Source organism: Trichechus manatus, unplaced genomic scaffold, assembly GCF_000243295.1.
Source record: "Trichechus manatus latirostris isolate Lorelei unplaced genomic scaffold, TriManLat1.0 scaffold00268, whole genome shotgun sequence".
Taxonomy (NCBI): domain Eukaryota; kingdom Metazoa; phylum Chordata; class Mammalia; order Sirenia; family Trichechidae; genus Trichechus; species Trichechus manatus.
The window spans coordinates 881,013-898,939 of record NW_004444204.1 but is presented as its reverse complement, the minus strand read 5'-3'; the positions used below and the strand labels follow the sequence as shown (position 1 = coordinate 898,939).

The window sequence follows — 17,927 nt, the reverse complement described above, 5'->3', positions numbered from 1 at the left end:
TAGGCTAAAAGTCCAAATTCAGGATATCACCTCCAGGGGAAGGCTTTCTCTCTCTCTTGGCCTTCTCATCAATGTTCCCCTGGACTAGGAGCCTCTCTGCGCAGGGACCCTGGGTCCAAAGGACACTCTCTGCTCCTGGCACTGCTTTCTTGGTGGTATGGGATCCCCCTGCCTCTCTGCTCACCTCTCCCTTTTCTGTCTCAAGAGATTGCCTCAGGACACAATCCAATCTTGTAGATTGAGTCCTGCCTAACTAACACAACTGCTGCCCATCTTCCCTCATTAACATCATAGAGGCAGGATTTACAACCTACAGGAAAATCACACAATACAGGAATCATGGCCCAGCCAAACTGATACACACGTTTTTTGGGGGGACATAATTCAATCCAGGATACCTCCCAAAGTCAATCCTACCCCTATCTGTTATTGATTATATCGTCATGGACCAGCTGGGTAAAGAAGTGCCATTTTTCAAGGAGCCAAGTCCTAAAGATCCTCCAGTCTTAGAGCAATGAGAGGAAAGAAGGCGGAAATGTTGCTGAGGTTTTTAGAAACCTCTTGAGTGCTGTGATACAAGCTCATCTTTGGGAAAGGAACTCATGTGACTGTGGAACCAAGTAAGTAACCCATTTGTCTGCTCTTTGGGATTAAGGCATTCTCTATCTAAAAAGGCAGAAATATCAGGAAATGGAAAATGGGTAGTAATAGCACCAACCTAGTGTCAAGGAAGAGTCTTGGGAAGGAAAGAACTATGGTGAATCCTCTCCGTAAAAGTTGGGTAGGGGATGTCTGTAAAAGAGGGATTTATGGGTGTGTGAAGGAACCCACAAAGATCTGGGGAAACTGAGATGATTCTACTCAATTCATGAGATTTTGTTCTGGCTGTAGACACCAGAATCAATGGCCCAAATTCCTGAGTACTAGAGTCAAAACTGACCAGGACCAAAGTTGACCTATCTAGGTGATTCTATCAAGGTGGCTCCAGATATAAACAATTCTGACCTTCCTAAGGCCAAATACATGCTCCTGGTAGAGATCAGAGTTGAATGAGCCTCCAGGGCATGGAGGATGAGGCCAAAGTAAATATTCACTGGTGTTGCTATGTCTCTCTTCAGAAGAAAGGAACAAGTTATTGATGCTTGTTTCTAACTGTTTGGACTTCAAATAGATGTCAGGTTAGTAGCCAAGAATATGGAACATCTGGTTCCCTGGTGAGACCAGATTCCAAGCAGAGCAAACTGAATAAGTAATGCTTCCAACTAAGAAATGCTTTAAAGTCTGCAGAACACAGCCAAGAGTAGCTCCCTAAGGGCTCATGGTGTTCACCTTACTCACAAAGAGGATATGGTACCACTTATTAATTAACTATTAGAAAGAACTGATGCTAAAATGGTTGAAGGATTTTACTCTGCACAGAAGGCATCTTTCGGTGCCATGTAAGTGATATTTGAATTCAACGGTGTCTCACTTAAAAAAAGAAAAAAGATAGAGGTCTCCATTTGGCAGCCACTTTCAGTTAGATAGTGGATATTAATCGTAAGCCAAAGAATATAATAAGCCAAAGCAAAACCCTTTTCAAAGGTCCTAGGGAAGTCCAGCAGTAGGGTTAAGTGGTCCCAAATTTTCCAAAGTGGCTACTCTCCACCTTATGCCTTGGCATTCACCTTGTGTTTTCCAAAGTAGGAGACAACACTAAGAGAGATAGAGTGGGAAAGTATGCTGCGTGGGCTTGTCCCAAAGAATAATTGGGCAAGGACAGTCCTGGGTACAAAGTGAGTGAGGCATAGAATTGAAGGCAGAGGAAGGGACAGGGAAGGGCAGGGGCTAGGTATTCCCCAACCTCACACTATGGGGAAAAGTGGGGCTGGGACTTCACATCCAGAAAGAAAGAGAGACCCAAAGCTGCGCTAGCAGAATCAGAGCAGAGAAATTCAGATTAAAAAAAAAAAAAAAAACATAGTAAGATTTTGAAAATTTAAAGACTTCAGACCCTTGCCTTTAGACCTCTGGCTAAAATAAGAGCTTCTCCATGCTCTCATCAAAGACAAAGTTAGTGACTGATTTCCCTCACCTCCCCTTGTTTGCCAAGTTCTTCCTAATGAATCACAGTCCTCTGTTTATTGACTTCCTTGGTCCAGTGTTTTCGTAAGTGTAGAATACACACCTCATGATTTTAGGTGGTATATGAATAGACTTTCTTATCATTTCCATTGCTTTATGTCTGAATGATATCAGAATAATAGAACTAGGTCACCAACTCATGTGATTTAAAGTTTTTTTAATTATATTTTAAGTGAAAAAGTGAATAAATTTAAAGAAAATTATTAAGCAAATTATACCACAGATGGATATAACAAAAATCCACAAAATAAGATAGGATTAGTTGAAGTCTGGGAAACCCTGAGTTGGTGCATTCCAACATCATTTGAAATGAAAAGATAGAGAACACCCAGTAACAGGGAGATCTGGAATATTTTTTAATCGTGCCCTCTTTTTAGCCAACTAATATTGGATTAAAGAGCTATCACTTCAAACCCAGGGCCTTTATCTTCTCAGAAGTCTACTTCCTTTTGATGCTTTCTTTCTTCAGGAGCTTCTTTCAAGTTTTTACTTACAGAGCTCCAGGGTAGCACAAAACTAACAGATCAGGTCCACATAATTCCACAGTCCTAGATCCACCACACCTTTAGTTCTCTGGGTAGATAAGCTTGGGGGGCACCGCTTAACTTCATAAACCAGAACCAAAGCAGCATGGAATGAAGTACCTCAATGAGAACATGTGCTACAGGAGCTTAGAACGCGGCCAAGGTAGTTGGGAACATTTTAATGAAACTGGACCATGAGATGAACTTAGAATAATACGTATTACAACTTTTTGAGTGTCTGCTATGTGTCAGATCACTGGATTAGGTACTTGGAGAATGCCATTTAATTCAGTTTTCACGATGATCGTTTGGAATCAGGTACTTTTATCTGTATTTTACAGATCAGGAAACTGAATCTCAGAGGGGTTTCCCAAGATCACACAGCTTAGGACAGGACCAGGTCAAGATGGGAATCATCAGTCTGATTCCAGAATCTGGGCTCTTAAGAACTCCGCTGTCCTATCAGGGTTGCAGCTCTACTGGGCACATGTGAAGGTTTATCTTGCCTGGTCCAGCCTCCTCCTCAGGCCTCTAATCTGCTCCTTTCCAAGCTGCCTGTGGAGTCTGAAACAATAGTTACATTGCTTCCCTTCCAGCTGCTGCCCCCACCCCATACTTTCACAACGGAAGAGCTTCTGCCCCCACTCCAAAACCAGTTACCCAAAGAGGCATTCTCATTCCCCAGAAGGCGCTAAGAGGCTCTTCCCTCACATACATCTCCAGGGCCTGAGGGTCCCTTAACTCAGAATGGTCTAGATGATCAGAGCAATACCTCTTCCCCCAAGGAAGAAAAGTCCACAAAATCCTGGACTTCTCTTCCCTCATCGTGCTTCTAAAATTCTAAGAGCTAGTTTTCCCATTCCTCTCACCCCCCTGGACTTTACCTGGCATCGCTAGTATTTCTTCTAGCTCATGATGAGCATCTCCCAGAGCAAAACCATTGCACCTGTGATTCTCTGTGCCTGGAACCATCTTCTCCCAGGTCATCACATAGCTTTCTCCCTCTCCTTCTTCAGGTATTTATTCAAATGTCACTTCCAGCAAGGCCTTCCCCAACCACCCCTGTTGTTCTCCAGCCCCCTTACCCTGCCTTATTTTTTATAGCCCACATCTCCACCTGACACATCATATGCTTATTTACTGTTGCTCCATAAGGATAAGGACTTACTGTATCCACAACTACGTTAAAGACACTTAATAAATATTTGATGAATGAATAAGAGGACAAGTCGGCTGTGGTGTAAGGGGAAAGGAAACAGAAATGGAAGGGGACTTGGAAACTGTGGGGCTGAGCCTGAGTCCCAGTTCTGTAACCTGTGATAAGTCACTGTTGATTTTTCAGATTCTCATTATCCTCATATTGAAAATGAGGGTGATGATGCCCACTCTCAGGATGTGGAGGAGCTTTGCAAAGCATAGTGTTCTATACAATGGTAAAAGCTTATTGTTCCCCTGCAGCACAGATTTGCTTCTCATCATGTGCCCATGGAAGCTGAGTGTAATTATTTTGGTTGCTTAGAAAGAAAGTAAACTAGGATCTACCACATACCAGACATGACATGAGGTGCTTTCATATATATTGCTTCACTTAGACCCCACAGCAACTGTGCACAACAGATATTGTTAGAAGTATTTTTTAATAAGGAAACCAAGAAAGATGAAGATAAGTGACTTGCCTTGGATCACACAGCCAGAAAGAGGCAGAGGCAGAATTTGAACCCAAGACTCAAATGCCAAAGCTAATGCTTTTCCACTGCATCACATACCTGTCTAAGAAGCTACCTTTGCTGGGCAGCCTACCACAAAATTTGAAGTTAGTACAGTGGTATTTGTCTTCAGGCTCTCTCATCCAGGCTTTCAGCACCTCTCACTCCTTCTCCCCAAGCACAGTGTCCTCCTGATGCCTCCTGGTTTCCCAGGACTCACCTAGGCTGTCCACTCAGCCTTCTCTTTCCCTATATTACCTCCTATAATCAAATCTTGTGCTCACTACTGTCACACTGCAAATAATTGCCACCAAAAAATCATACCAAAGTGCTAATGATTGAAAGGCATATACTACATATTCCAAAAGCATGTGAATTTTAGCCATTGAATTATAATGGTAGAAAATGTTGAGTCAGTAGATGTTGTTATATATATACTTATAACAATTTTAAATTTGTAATGGTAGAATTATAGGCTCTATAAAGGGAATAAGGTAACTATTTACAGGGAACCCACAAGGGTTGTCCCAGTGGTCCTCAAATATTTCATAAAGGCACCATCTTCTCTGCTTTCTTTGAGAAGTAACTTTGAAATCATGAATAGCCAAGTTTCATTCTCTGGCCCATTAGGTTTCTCTGCAATTCACAGATAATTTTCTTGTTGCAGATGTCTCTTATGTAAACCTAAGAAGTCAATAAAAACCAGAAAGGTGTAATTCATTTATTATGCATTCATTCACTCAACAAATATTTAGTGAGTGCTCACTATATGCCAAGCACTATTCTAGGTACTGGGGAATCAGCCATGAACAAAACAAAAAGAAATCCATGTCTTATTGGAACTTACATTCTAATGGTGAAAGACAGATGGTAGAGAAAATATATAGTGTGTTAGATGGTAATAAGCCCTATGAAGAATAAAGCAGGGAATAAAGAGTACTAGTGGGAGGGAGGACTATGCAATTTTAGATCAAGAGGCCCCATAAGGCGTTGCTGGAAAGGGGGCATTTGAGCAGAAACCTGAAGAGGTGACAGTGTGAGCCATACAGATATCTAGAAGAAGAGCATTTCCAGGCAGGGGAACGAAAGTGCTGCCTAGGGTGTTTGAAGAATAGAAAGGAGGCTTGTATGGCTGGAAAAAAGGTGAGTGGCGTGGGGGGTGGGGATAGAATTTGAAAATGAGGTCAGGGTGGTCAAGGGGAAGAGGAGTGGCTTATAGGCCTTTGTAAGGGCTTCAGCTTTTGGATTTGAAAGGAAAGATCGGAGAATGGAATGGAGGTCACACATGGTCTAGAGAAAAGACAGACACCTGAATTCCTGTCCTCAATCGTAGCACTAGGAAGTGCACACCCATCCTCATCTCAAAAACACCAAAGCCATAGGAGTCTTATCTCCTTCAACAACCTCTTCCCAACAGTCCTTCCCACTGGGAAGTTCTGGTCTTAGAGAAATTACATCCCTCCTGATTCAAGTAAAACTAATTTCCTCTGAGTCTAACCCTAATAAACATTCTAATAACCATTCCTAGGCTTTCTAGTTTACAGAATGCTTTATATACACCCTTTCATTTCATTTCACAACTTCCCAACACAGATGATATAATCCTTATTTTATAATGGAGGCAAATAAAGCTCACAAACTTAAGGAACTTGGCCAAGATGACACACTTCATAAGGGACAGAATCAGAACTAGGTCTCGGGTCTCCTGAAATCTTTCTACTTTACCACAACTGAGAACCACCCTCCATTTTAGTGATTCTCAAAGGCTAATCAGCATTCCTTTAATGGACTGTGAACTGATCTGAAAATGCAAATTCTCTCCTTGGTTTTTATGAGTGACATACAGGCAATCTCATAAACTCTGACTTATATATGAAGAAGATATTTAACCATCACTTCTAAGTGTGAGTGTGTCAGTAACGCTTGCTAAAATTTGATATTCATGAATATATTACTAAAATGAAGACTAATTCTATTTTCTGCTAAGAAGTCTGGCTGCCACACAATGGTTGGCAATAATGCAAAACTCTGACTAGATATGAAATGGAATTCCACTAAAAATTAGGAGTGAGTGAGGTACATACCCACTAGGTCTTTGCCCCACCTAAGTGTAGCCCAAAGTTTGAGAACTGCTGCTCCACAAATGACTTTCTTTATTCCTGATCAAAGTGAGAAAATTCCATACCATTCTACATTCATTCTTTCTCCTTCAGAGCACAAACTCTGTCAGATTGTAACATGGGCAAAAGTTTGAATTGCAATTTGACACAGGAGTCACTTGCCACTCCTTCCTAAAGGACAGCCCCTAAGACTGAGGAGAAAAGAAGTTAGACCAGGTAGGACAGAAAATTCCATTAAATGGAGATCATGTGACTTGGCAATTGGTTCCAGGGTTGCCATAAAGAGAAAAGCAAAGTGGCTTTTAAATTGGGTATATTAGTTGTGCAAACTCCGCTAATCTTTGGCAAAGGAACCTATATGGAGGTAGAACCAGGTCAGTGACTTACTTTTCCTTCTTATGACCACTATGTTTGGCAATTATCTTTGTTAAACATTTTCCCAAGTCACTATCTTGGGAAACACTTCTCCAGCAGGTAACTTAGCAAGGGAAGGTTTGAAGAACAGGAACTGAGTATCAGATAAAGTCCAGGATGAGGTATGTGCTGTGGTTGTCTTCCTGATCCACTATATCCTTCCTGGAGAATCTTTGTTGTCTTCCCTCTACCTAACTAACTTTAGAGAACCCGCTTACTCAACATCCATGCATGCAACGTTTACAGATCCAGGCTGTGACCAGGCCCATCGTGTTGTTGTTGTTAGTTGCCTTGAAGTCGACTCTGACTCATGGCAACTTCAAGTGTTCAGAGTAGAACTGAGCTCCACAGGGTTTTCAAGGCTGTGACCTTTCAGAAGCAGATCACCAGGCCTGTCTTCCGAGGTGCCTCTGGGTGGATTCGAATTACCAGTCTTTCAGCTAATATTCGAGCACTTAACCATTTATGCCACCCAGGAACTCTTTGACCAGACCCATAATACAGTAAATCTAGGTTGTGGACATGAAGTATAATGAAGAGCAGGCCAGGTCAAGAATTTAAGGACTATAGTTCCAATCTTTCTCTTGGACTAACAAGCTCTGTAACTGAACTTCACTGAGCTCTAGTAAAGTGCAGGCTGGATAATTTCCAAGGTGCCTTCCATCTTTAACTCAATATGATCCTGATTATTTAACAAGCTGTGGTTTTGATTATTCTCCAGACCTACAATTAGGGTGATTCAGTAGGAGAAGCAAAGCAATTACAATAATATGAACATCCTGACTTAGTAGGAATTCTGTGATTTCATGAAAAAAGCACTGGAAGGGGAGTCAAATCTCTTCTTATTTATCCAGTAATCATCCCTTGCAGACCATAGTGACAAGCGCCAGGTGAGGCTCCTTCCAGTCCTATCACCTAGTACTCTGGTTCAATGTACAGAAACTGGAATCTGGAAACCTGAGAGGGAGACCCAGCTCAGTCATTCAGTATCTGTGTGACCTTGGCTAAATCTCTTAACCACTCTTATCTTCAGTTACTTCATCAGTACTATGGTTCTAACAATATCCACATCATGGAGTTTGTTACAATAATGTTAGTTGAGATAGTGTAGACACTGGCTGTTTGTAAGTAATTAAATATTTTATACAAATGGTAGTTATCTATGATTATTATTAACCTTTGGATAGACCCCAAATCTTTCACATCAGTGCTTCTCACTCCAGCCATCGTGTCCTTCCATCTCCAGCTGAGGCGTAGTCCTGTTGCAATTGATTTACTTGAGCCTTGTAGTTATGTTTCTGCTGACAATAGCCATCTGAAAATTTTCAACAAAAGCAAAATGATTCTTTTCTCCCTGTGAAAATATGACCCTGAAGCAAGGTCTGGGGGTAAGAGATGGCAGGTTGGGGAGATAATAGAAAATCCAGGGACTTTCCTACATGTCAACACTCTGAAGATACCAGACATCAAACAAGCTGCAAAATACAGAGCTTAGATCTCAGAAACCCTTGCACAGTTCTATGTCTCCAGCTACAGTTGTTCTGCTCCACCCACCCACTTCCAAACAGATGAACGAGATTGACAGGGTGGCAAATAGGCAAGCAGGGTTTTTGTAACGATGCCTGGAGTAGTGCTTTGACAACTCAGCTCATCTTTGGAACTGGTACCCAGATCATTGTGGAACCAAGTAAGTGATGCACTTTACTACAGCTCAGTTATGTGTATCCCCTTGGGGTTGCTGCAGCACAGCCCTGAATGAATGGAGCTTCTTGGCAAGTCAGGGAGTTCTAAATGGGAAATCCATTGCTATTTTTGCTGCAAAGAGTTATCATAAAATTTGAAGGTAAATGCATTTGGTTTCTCTTAAGAAGATACTCTGTGTATTCTTGGAAACTCTGTTCTGAGGCTTGGTATGTTTAAGTCTTTTACAAGTATATAAATAAAGCCCTGGGTCAGGCTTCTGGCATAGAATAGAATAGAGCAATGAAAAGACAGAAGGAACTCAGAATCTTGCTGTAGCTGATTGCAGCCTGATTGATGTTTGGCAAACTGCATCTGAGCAAAAAGTATTGTGTTTCATTTTCCCTTTAAATCATTTCCACTTGAAATTCAGAATTATCTGCAGTGTTAGAGTCAAATCTGTGAGGATGTGCCTTTGGGAGTCTTAGGGAAGAAGGAGAATGATGAAACTGATGTTTAGCCTCTTGCCAAGACACTGACCTAAGCTCCCCAGTGAGACTCCATTTGCTTCTTTGGTTTCTCTTCCTGCAGTGATGGTATAATGCAGTGCTGTGAAGCTCAGGCATGAGCAGTGAGAATTTCAAATCAAGCTCCCAAAGTTTTGACAGCAAATAAAGGCCTTATACCACTGTCATTCTCTTTTGCCTACCTCTAGCCCTAGACTCTTGATTTTTGGTGATGGGATAGAGTAATCCGTTTGTTTTTTAAATTCTACTTCACATGATTACTACATCCTCTTGAGGCTTGTAGCTGGATCCAGATATAGGACAAATTACAAAACAAAAATAAGCAACCCAAAGCAAACACTGGCTTCTCTGACCTGTATCAATGACATGCAGCACCAATGGGCTCCCCCATGGCAACCAATTTCTTGTTCAACCCTCAGGTCCTTAGAAAGCCCTTCACTGGATTCAGTGAAGTAGAAAGTAGATTTGTTATTATTGTGAGACTCAGTCAGAGTGATGGGGGAAATTAGGTTTCTAATCAAAAAGTATTATGTGTGACCCAAGAGAAGGGAACCAGAGTATGAGAACAGGACCTGTTTCTAAACCTTCTTCTTCTCAGCCTAACATTCATTTTAAGAACTGTCAACATTCCATGCCTCATCTCTACCCCAAGCTATTGTGTTCTTGGAGAGTCCTCCCAATAAACTCAATGTTCCATCTTCAAGGCAGCTTTCGGCCACCTGTCACCTTCTTCTCTGGCTCCATTTCAGCCTTGTCGCTGCACCTCTCGGCTGGCAATTTCATGCTCACATCCCTATCCATCTCCAGCAGCTAAACCATTATTAGCTTCAAAGTGAACTGAGACTTTGTGCACTAGGCCCCGTGGTCTCATCAAGGGCAGCTTTGTAGTTCTCTGAGCTGAGTGGTCTCTAGGCTGAGACACAGGCCTGGGAGGCAGGGCAGATGTTCTAGCCCAGGCCCCAGGGCTGCCCCAGGCTGATCGCCTGTGAGGCAGTGTCACAATGTGCTCCTGGGACACCCGACAGATGTTTTTTGGAGCTGGCACCAAACTCTTCGTGGAGCCCCGTGAGTTGATCTTTTCCTTATATTTCTCAGTATAATTTGAGTCATGGGACTGGAGCTGCCACCCAGTTAACACTACTTGAGTAGGTAGAAATAGAAATAGTACAGAAATGAAGTGGGTCAGAGTGAAGACACTGGGCTGATTTGCTAAAGTAGCTTCATAACTATTTTTATTTTTTAAAAGCATACATTAAAACTATTTACTGTTGCTTGTTAGTTGCCATTGAGTCGATTCCAATTCATGGTAACCCCATGTGTGCCGAGTAGAACTGTTCCATAGGGTTTTAAAGGCTGTGACTTTTTGGAAGCAGATTGCCAGACCTGTCTTTCAAGGTGCCCCTAGGTGTTTGAACTGCTAGTTCCCACTTATTTCTGAAATTTTCATAGCAGCCAAGAAAGCACAAAGTAATCTAGAAAAATTACACTAAGAACATTTGGTGCAGGGGTACAGTGGCAGGGACACTTTGGTTCAAATTCTCCACGAGGTTGCATACTCCTTACATATCCCTTTGGCTACACTGACTAGTATGCATGTTTTATTGCAACCTGAAAACAAGTGTCCTGCAGTTTAGAAGATTTTGGAGATGGTTAGCCTGCCTGGTCAGAGCAATCAGGGTGAGCAAATTTATATTTCAGGTTCAAATTAAATCCCATATTGACAGAGAGCCTTGAAATTCTGAATGATATTTATTATAAATGTTGCAGTTCTTAGGGGACCAGCAGCACTCTATAAGAAGCTGAAACACAGATGATTTCTGAGTTTATAAATTAAGAAAGACTGTTCAGGAAGGGTGTTTGTGTCTTTTTGCATTGCTCACCAGCACATAACCTTAGCATTGGATTTTTCAAAAAAGAGAAAGTCTGAAAATAAAATAACAGTTACCCAAATAGCACTTTGAAATGCGTGTTGAAACATAATTACACACGTGGACCATGAGAAAGACTGGAAATTCTTAAAAGATAAACAGTTAAATCTTGAATTTAAATTCTGGACTACAATAGTGCAAAACTAACTTTTATACAGCTTCAAATTTTGGTTTATTTTAAGTCAAATATAAAATAGGTGTGATGACATACAGCAACTATATTGAGTGAGTTCCATTTTTTAAAAAAGGTTCAATTCAGTCAGATAGCTTTTTCTTTGGTTACCATGATATCAAAGAAGGGATCAGATAGAATATTTTTATTTTCGAACAATTGTTTTGAACTTACAGACATTATTAATTGAGAAAGGAGGTCTAAGAAAAGTGTTTTACCAAATCAGTACCTTATGATCAATCTGAAATGCTGACTACAGATTCAGAAGTCAATATCGTAAGTGTGCACAACCTTCTTCAGACATCTGTTTTGTCAACTACATTACATCATTCAATAAATCAGGCCCCCCAGCCCAAAGTGATCATTGACAGCTACCTGATGAATTTAGATTTTAAAATCCCAGGCAAGCCTTAATTATGCAACAAAATTAGACTAGGATTGGATCATACTCTGAAATAACCAAGGAGATAGAGTTTTTTGGTTTTTTGGTTTTGTTTTGTTTTTAATGGACTGGTTTCCTTTCTCACTAACTCATTACTCCCTTGCAAATCAACCGGAATACATCTCAAACCGATCTCAGTATAGTGAGCAAGAAATGTAGCAGTTCTGAAGGGAGGGGCGGTGGGCAACCCTTGTGGTTTCCAGCAGTTAATGCTTAGGTTATCAGTGGCTGTTATCAGTGGCTTCAGATATGCAAGGAGACAAAACAATGAAAGTTTTCTCATGAATGTTGAAGGGAGATTCCAGGAAAGCCCTTTGAATTACAACACACCCCCAACCCCTCCACCTTGCTGAGAGCTAAAGCCAAAAATATAAGGCACCAAATTCTTAGGAATGAGTTTCCTGCCCTGAGTGAGTAGAACAGAATCCAATCTTTTAGCTCAGCTTCCGGACTGGGAAAAGAGACAAAGAATTATGATGGTGTGATGACGGTGCTTTGAACAGCTGATTTCCTAGGAAAGACCTGATCAGCCATTGTCCATTTATAAAGTACGTCAGCAGGAACGTCCTGACTAGGAATCACTCCCTCTAAACCAGATCTAACCAGTACATTTGGTTATGGCCCTACTACTATGAGCATCACAGCCTAAGCCCAAATCCAGATTTAGAACAGAGCATTAGAAAAATCATTTATTTTCTCTTTACACATTCATTATGAAGACTTTTTGTTTAACAATATCTAAGTCTTGCTTACAGACCATTTTAAATTAAAAAAAAAAAATCAAACTCAATACTATCGAATCCATTCCAACTCACAGCGACCCCATAGGGTTTCCAAGGCTGCAAATCTCTACAGAAGCAGACTGCCACATCTTTCGCCCAAGGGGCCGCTGGTGGTTTTGAACCACTGACCTCTCAGTTAGCAGTCAATCGTTTTATTGTAGATAAAAGCACATTGGAATTCAACATATTTTTAATTTGATACCAAGAAGCCAAATGCACCTAAGTTTTAAATACTAACAGCCCATATTCAAGAAAGCAATTAATATTGAAAATCAGCAGTTAAGTTTATGACTGGAAATACATCCAGATCTCCATTCACAGACTGATTGTCTTTCCTGATTTCCAGTATTAATAGGGCTCTTTCTTTAGCAGTTATTTCAAGGTACCCTAAGAATCAAAATATTCACAGACACAAAATCTATCAAGATTCAGCGACTCAAAGTCCCTGGGTGGCGCAAATTGTTAAGTACTTGGCTATTAACCAAAAGGCTGGTAGTTCAAATCCACTCAGAAGTGCCTCAGAAGAAAGGCCTGGTGATCTCCTTCTGAAAGATCACAACTATTGTGGGGTGGGAGAAAGATTCAGAAGCTTCAATAAGGCATAGTGGGAAAGAAGCATTATTACCTCCCTCAAAGCTTCAAGACTTTTGGTTTTAAGGAAAGAAAAGGATGCATTTAAAGAGTGGCTGAGAGGTCCAAGGTGAGGCATGAAAGGAGAGAAGGCCAGGAGGGGACCCAATTGTTGAGACCAACCATTCCACAGCTCCACTTAGAATAAAACGAGAAGAAATGAGCTTAAACTACAACAGGAATTAAAGTTATATGTCTGTAAGGATTTCTTGAGAACAATAGTTTTATTCTCTGATTAAAGACTCAGAAGAAATTGGTTGGTCTCTTACAAAAGAATAAGTATTCCCCTAAAGGCAGGGAGATATACTACTTAATTTAGCAGATCCCTTTCAGTTCCTAAAACCGGGGATGACATCCTGAAGTAACCCCAACACTACTATCTTCAGTACATTTTCACCAGCTGTGTATGCAGCCCTTCTCAGGCCCTTGTTTCTTTAACTGACATAATGCAAAGCATAAGCATCTGCCCTGATCTCCCTCCAAGGGCTCGTGCATTTAATATAAATCTGCCAATGCAGACACATATTCAGCCTGGCCTCCATTGTCCAGAGGATCGATTAATAAAACATAAATCATTGAAAACCCGAATGATCCAGAAACTGCTTTGTAGTTATTGCTTTCCATCTCTGCTCCCAGCTATATCCTTTAGCAGCTCCAAACCAGAAGTCAAACTGACTGCCTTTCATTTCCACTCCTCTTGGCCATCATTGCATGGGGTGCTAATAAGCCCAGGTCACTAGCAGGCTACAGGGAGATCTGAATTGTAGGCCACAACCATGTTTGGCCCAAGGTGAGTTGAGATAACCACCACTGTTTAACTTCCAAGTTGTAGGTAATCATCTCATGAAATAAGTTGATTATATTTGCAGAAAGTCAGCCTCCAACCAAACCATCTGTTTTCGTAATGAAAAATGGGACGAAGGTTGCTTGTCTGGTGAAGGATTTCTATCCCAAGGATATAAGTATAACCCTCAACTCATCCAAGAGTATAATAGAATATGACCCTGCAATAGTCGTCTCTCCCAGTGGGAAGTACAGTGCTGTCAAGCTTGGTCAGTATGAAGACTCAGATTCAGTGACGTGTTCAGTTCAACACAACAATGAAATCTTGAACTCCCCTGACATGGAGCCAAAGATAAGTCATTCAGGTAGGTGGTATCTGGTTTCAAGGAACTGGGGGTTGTCGGGGGGAAAGGGAAGTTGGAGATGTAAACTCTGGACATCTGTCTCAATATGGTATCATGCTGGAAACAAGACTTAGGCCTAACTATAGCCCATCATCAACTGGAAAGGTAATGCTCTGCATCCCTGAACTGGAATCTGAGACAAGGCCCATGTGTGGTCATTTCATCCCCATCTCTCTTCTTCACCAATCACTGCCTCCTTCATACAAATGGCTGTCCCACCACGAGTCTCTGTGATTGAAAGAAACTCTATTCTTGGAAAAAAATGTTCAGTCTAATCCAGTGCTGAATTCCAAACCAAAAGACAATCCAGTCTATTGTGTGGTTAATAATCCTAGTTCTTCTTACATATTAAAGGTATGCCATGCCAGGTTGTTAGTCTCAAGGTGCAATGAAAAAAGTCCAGAATGGGGAATATGTTGGCTATGTGAACAGCTGTATTACCTTAATCAAGTCACGTCTTCTGGGCTTTAGTTTAGTTACTTAAAGTCTCCTCCAGTTTTAAAATCCTGAAATCCTTTGAACGTCTTGGTTGGCAACGTACCTCTGACCACTGCTGCTTTTTCTATGTAATCTAGGACCAAGGGAACCTGAAAACAAAGAGGAAACTTCAAAGAACTGCCATGAACCCAAAGGTTAGTTCAAATCAAAGGGTCAACTTTAGAATTGAGGGTTAAGGCAAATTGTGTAATTGTTAGATGGAGTCAAAAAGCATCGGATTTCAAAAGAAAACAAAAACTGTGCCTGAGCTGAACTGATTTCCTTCAGCCTCTGACTCTCCCAGGAGAACTTGTCTGACTGTAAGCATGGATTTCCAAGGAGGTTTTGTTGGCTAGGTATGAACAGCAGCCTTAGGTCTCTGAGGGTATCTGGCTCCAAGCTGGGATTTGTAGACCAGGAAGAGTACTGGTGATTTGGGGCAAGCTGGTGTCAGTGTTACAGGTCCCCTTTCTGGAAGAATTTAGTATCTCCCTTAAGTCACCATCTTCACTCTTGTTCAACCACAGTTCACACCAGGAAGGTGAACATGATGTCTCTCACACTGCTGGGACTAAGAATGGTGCTTGCCAAGAGTGTTGCCATCAATTTTCTCTTGACTGCCAAGTTATTTTTCTTTTAAGGTAAGAATTAGCCCCTTCATATTCCCATGTCCACCAAAATTATGCAGCACATGGGGGAAAGGGATTTAGGAATGGTAAGAGACCAAGAAACATTGAGAAGGGAAAAACACAAAGACATATTTAGAATTAATAATGTGGGCTATCTCAGGTACTCAGCATAACAATATCCCATCTCCTGTTATCCTCTTATTTCAAGCTGGACTTGAAATCCATTATGTAGTATAATGTACTATTTTTCTAAGATGCCAGCCAATACCCCCCACCTCCACCCCAGGGAGAATGTTGGAACTAAGAAGGAGAATTAGTCTTCCTCATCTCCTATTTCATTTATCTGTCTGATGGGCCAGGAGCTATTTGCAAGACCATAAGTAAAGCTTCACCCAAAGAATATTCAGGGAGAGTGAAAGCTATCTTTGCCCAGATAAAAAGAATGCCAGATCCCAATCTTTAATCACAGGACTCTGATTGCACACAACCTGTCATTGAGATGATGTACACTCCTGTCCATAGTGAACAGTCCACTCAGGATGCATAAAAGTCAGGGCTGATATGTTAATTATTTGTGTTTTACTTGCATTCCCTTTTCAGGTAAACTTGTAGATGAAATTCAAACCAGGATCTTGGTTTGCCTATGAAGCTCCCCCTTGCTCCTTCTCCAGTATTCCCCAGTACAATATTACCAAATACTCTACAGCCCCAGTTCTCATTTAGGTGTAACCCTAGAGGTAGAGTGTTAGACTGATCTGACCTAGCCTGAAAACATACCTAATCATTCCCAAATGGATGTCCAGCTCCACCTGTTATTTTACTAACAGTCCCAAGGACATAGGCCTGTGGTTATATAAAAAAAAGTGCTGCCCTGGGAGTCAGAAAACCTGGGTTTTAGTTTTGATTTTGTCGCTAACTCACTGTTATCTTAGCCAGGTTGCTTCACCTCTCTGGGCCTCAGATTTTGCATCTGTGAAACAAGAGAATTAAGAATGACTAAAAGAAAGCAAGGAAACCCTGGTGGTGCAGTGGTTAAGTGCTACGGCTGCTAACCAAAAGGTCAGCAGTTCGAATCCACCAGGCACTCCTTGGAAACTGTATGGGGCAGTCCTACTCTGTCCTATAGAGTCATTATGATTTGGAATCAACTCAACAGCAACAGTTTAAAGGAAAGCAAATAGGCTTCATGGATTGGGATAACACTGACAGGCTGATACTGACTAGCTGCACTCTTTCCATGTGTAGAGGGAAAAAGTGCTATGATAGATTAGTGATGTCTGCAATGGTATAGCCACAGCAAGTATTGGCCTTCCTAGAGTAGATGACTGCTATGATTCCTTCTGGCACTGAGGGTGTATGATTCCGTAACAGGTGGCTCTCACAACCTTTTTTGCTTGCAGGCTGACTGGGATGAGGATGCTTCATCCCCTGAAATAAACCAAAAACCTACAAAGATGCTATTTCCTAGGCTTCTGACTTCTCAGTGATGACTGTCAAGATGACTGTCACAGCCTACCTTAAATGGCTACCACTCAAACCAGTTTTCTTTTGAAAGCAACAAACCCAGCTCATCCTTCAGACTGGTGGCAGGACAAAAGTCCTGGGTAGAGGGAATTTATGATCATAACTGTGTCAATGCTGTTTTATAAGGGGATATAAGACTCATTTTTTACTCCTACACCTGGTACACTTTGAAAGCAGTGTTCTGTTCCTTTTGACTTTCTTTGACTCCAGAAGTACAAAGTGGAACGAACAGGTTCCCCAATCCATTCTCCATGAGGAAAATAAGCCCTGGGAGGAAGAGAGTACATGTCCTTTTACCTAAACATGAGATGTTTTGCCCAACTCAGCATCATATTTGTCCCAAACTGACATTCTTATCCCCGCATCTTGTGCATGTCCCACCCACCACACTAGAACTGGTGATGGGGGGCGGAATAGTACCAAATTTTCAGCCTTTCTGGTTTTCCTAGTACTTTGCAAACAGAATAACATTTGACTTCCCTAGTATTCTCTGGGAGCCCTGGTGGCACAGTAGTTAAAGAGCTCAGCTGCTAACCAAAAGGTCGGCACTTAGAATCTGCCACCCGCTCCTTGGAATCCCTATGGGGCAGTTGCTATGAGTCGGAATCGACTTGACAGCAACGGGTTTTTAGGTTAATTCTCTCTGAGCATTCCACGGGTTTCTAAAACCTCATCTAAATACCCTCCAAGCTATTAGCAGAGATCAGAATAGAATACAGAAGAAAGAACTCCTTTCTATTAATTAACTTAACAAACATGAATTGACTCCCTCTAAGTTGCAGACACTGTGCTGAGGGTGCAAAGATGAATAAGACGTGGGTCTGCCTTTAATTTAAGCAATGAAATGTGCAAGTGTTTTTGGAGGGAGGGATAGAAATGAAATCTCCTAGGCTTCCCCTGTAAAAACAATATCTCTACTGTCTTTTGCCTGCCAGTCTGCCCAGGGAATTTGAGATCACTGGACACTGACTTTTTGCCTGGGTCTTTGGTGTTGATAGTTTTCTGCTGTTCATTTTAGACCCTGTCTCTACTGCATTTATTAAACTGCATTGTGTGCACTT

The 17,927-nt window shown here is 41.4% G+C and overlaps 1 gene segment (V, D, J or C); it reads left to right on the top strand.

Annotated features, from left to right (window-relative positions):
* Positions 1-562: 562 nt before the first annotated feature.
* On the top strand, positions 563-17,927 carry LOC101350363 (T-cell receptor delta chain C region-like). The segment is given in 5 exon segments: positions 563-620; positions 13,919-14,197; positions 14,812-14,868; positions 15,241-15,354; positions 16,743-17,927. Coding segments are annotated over 3 exon segments (414 nt in total).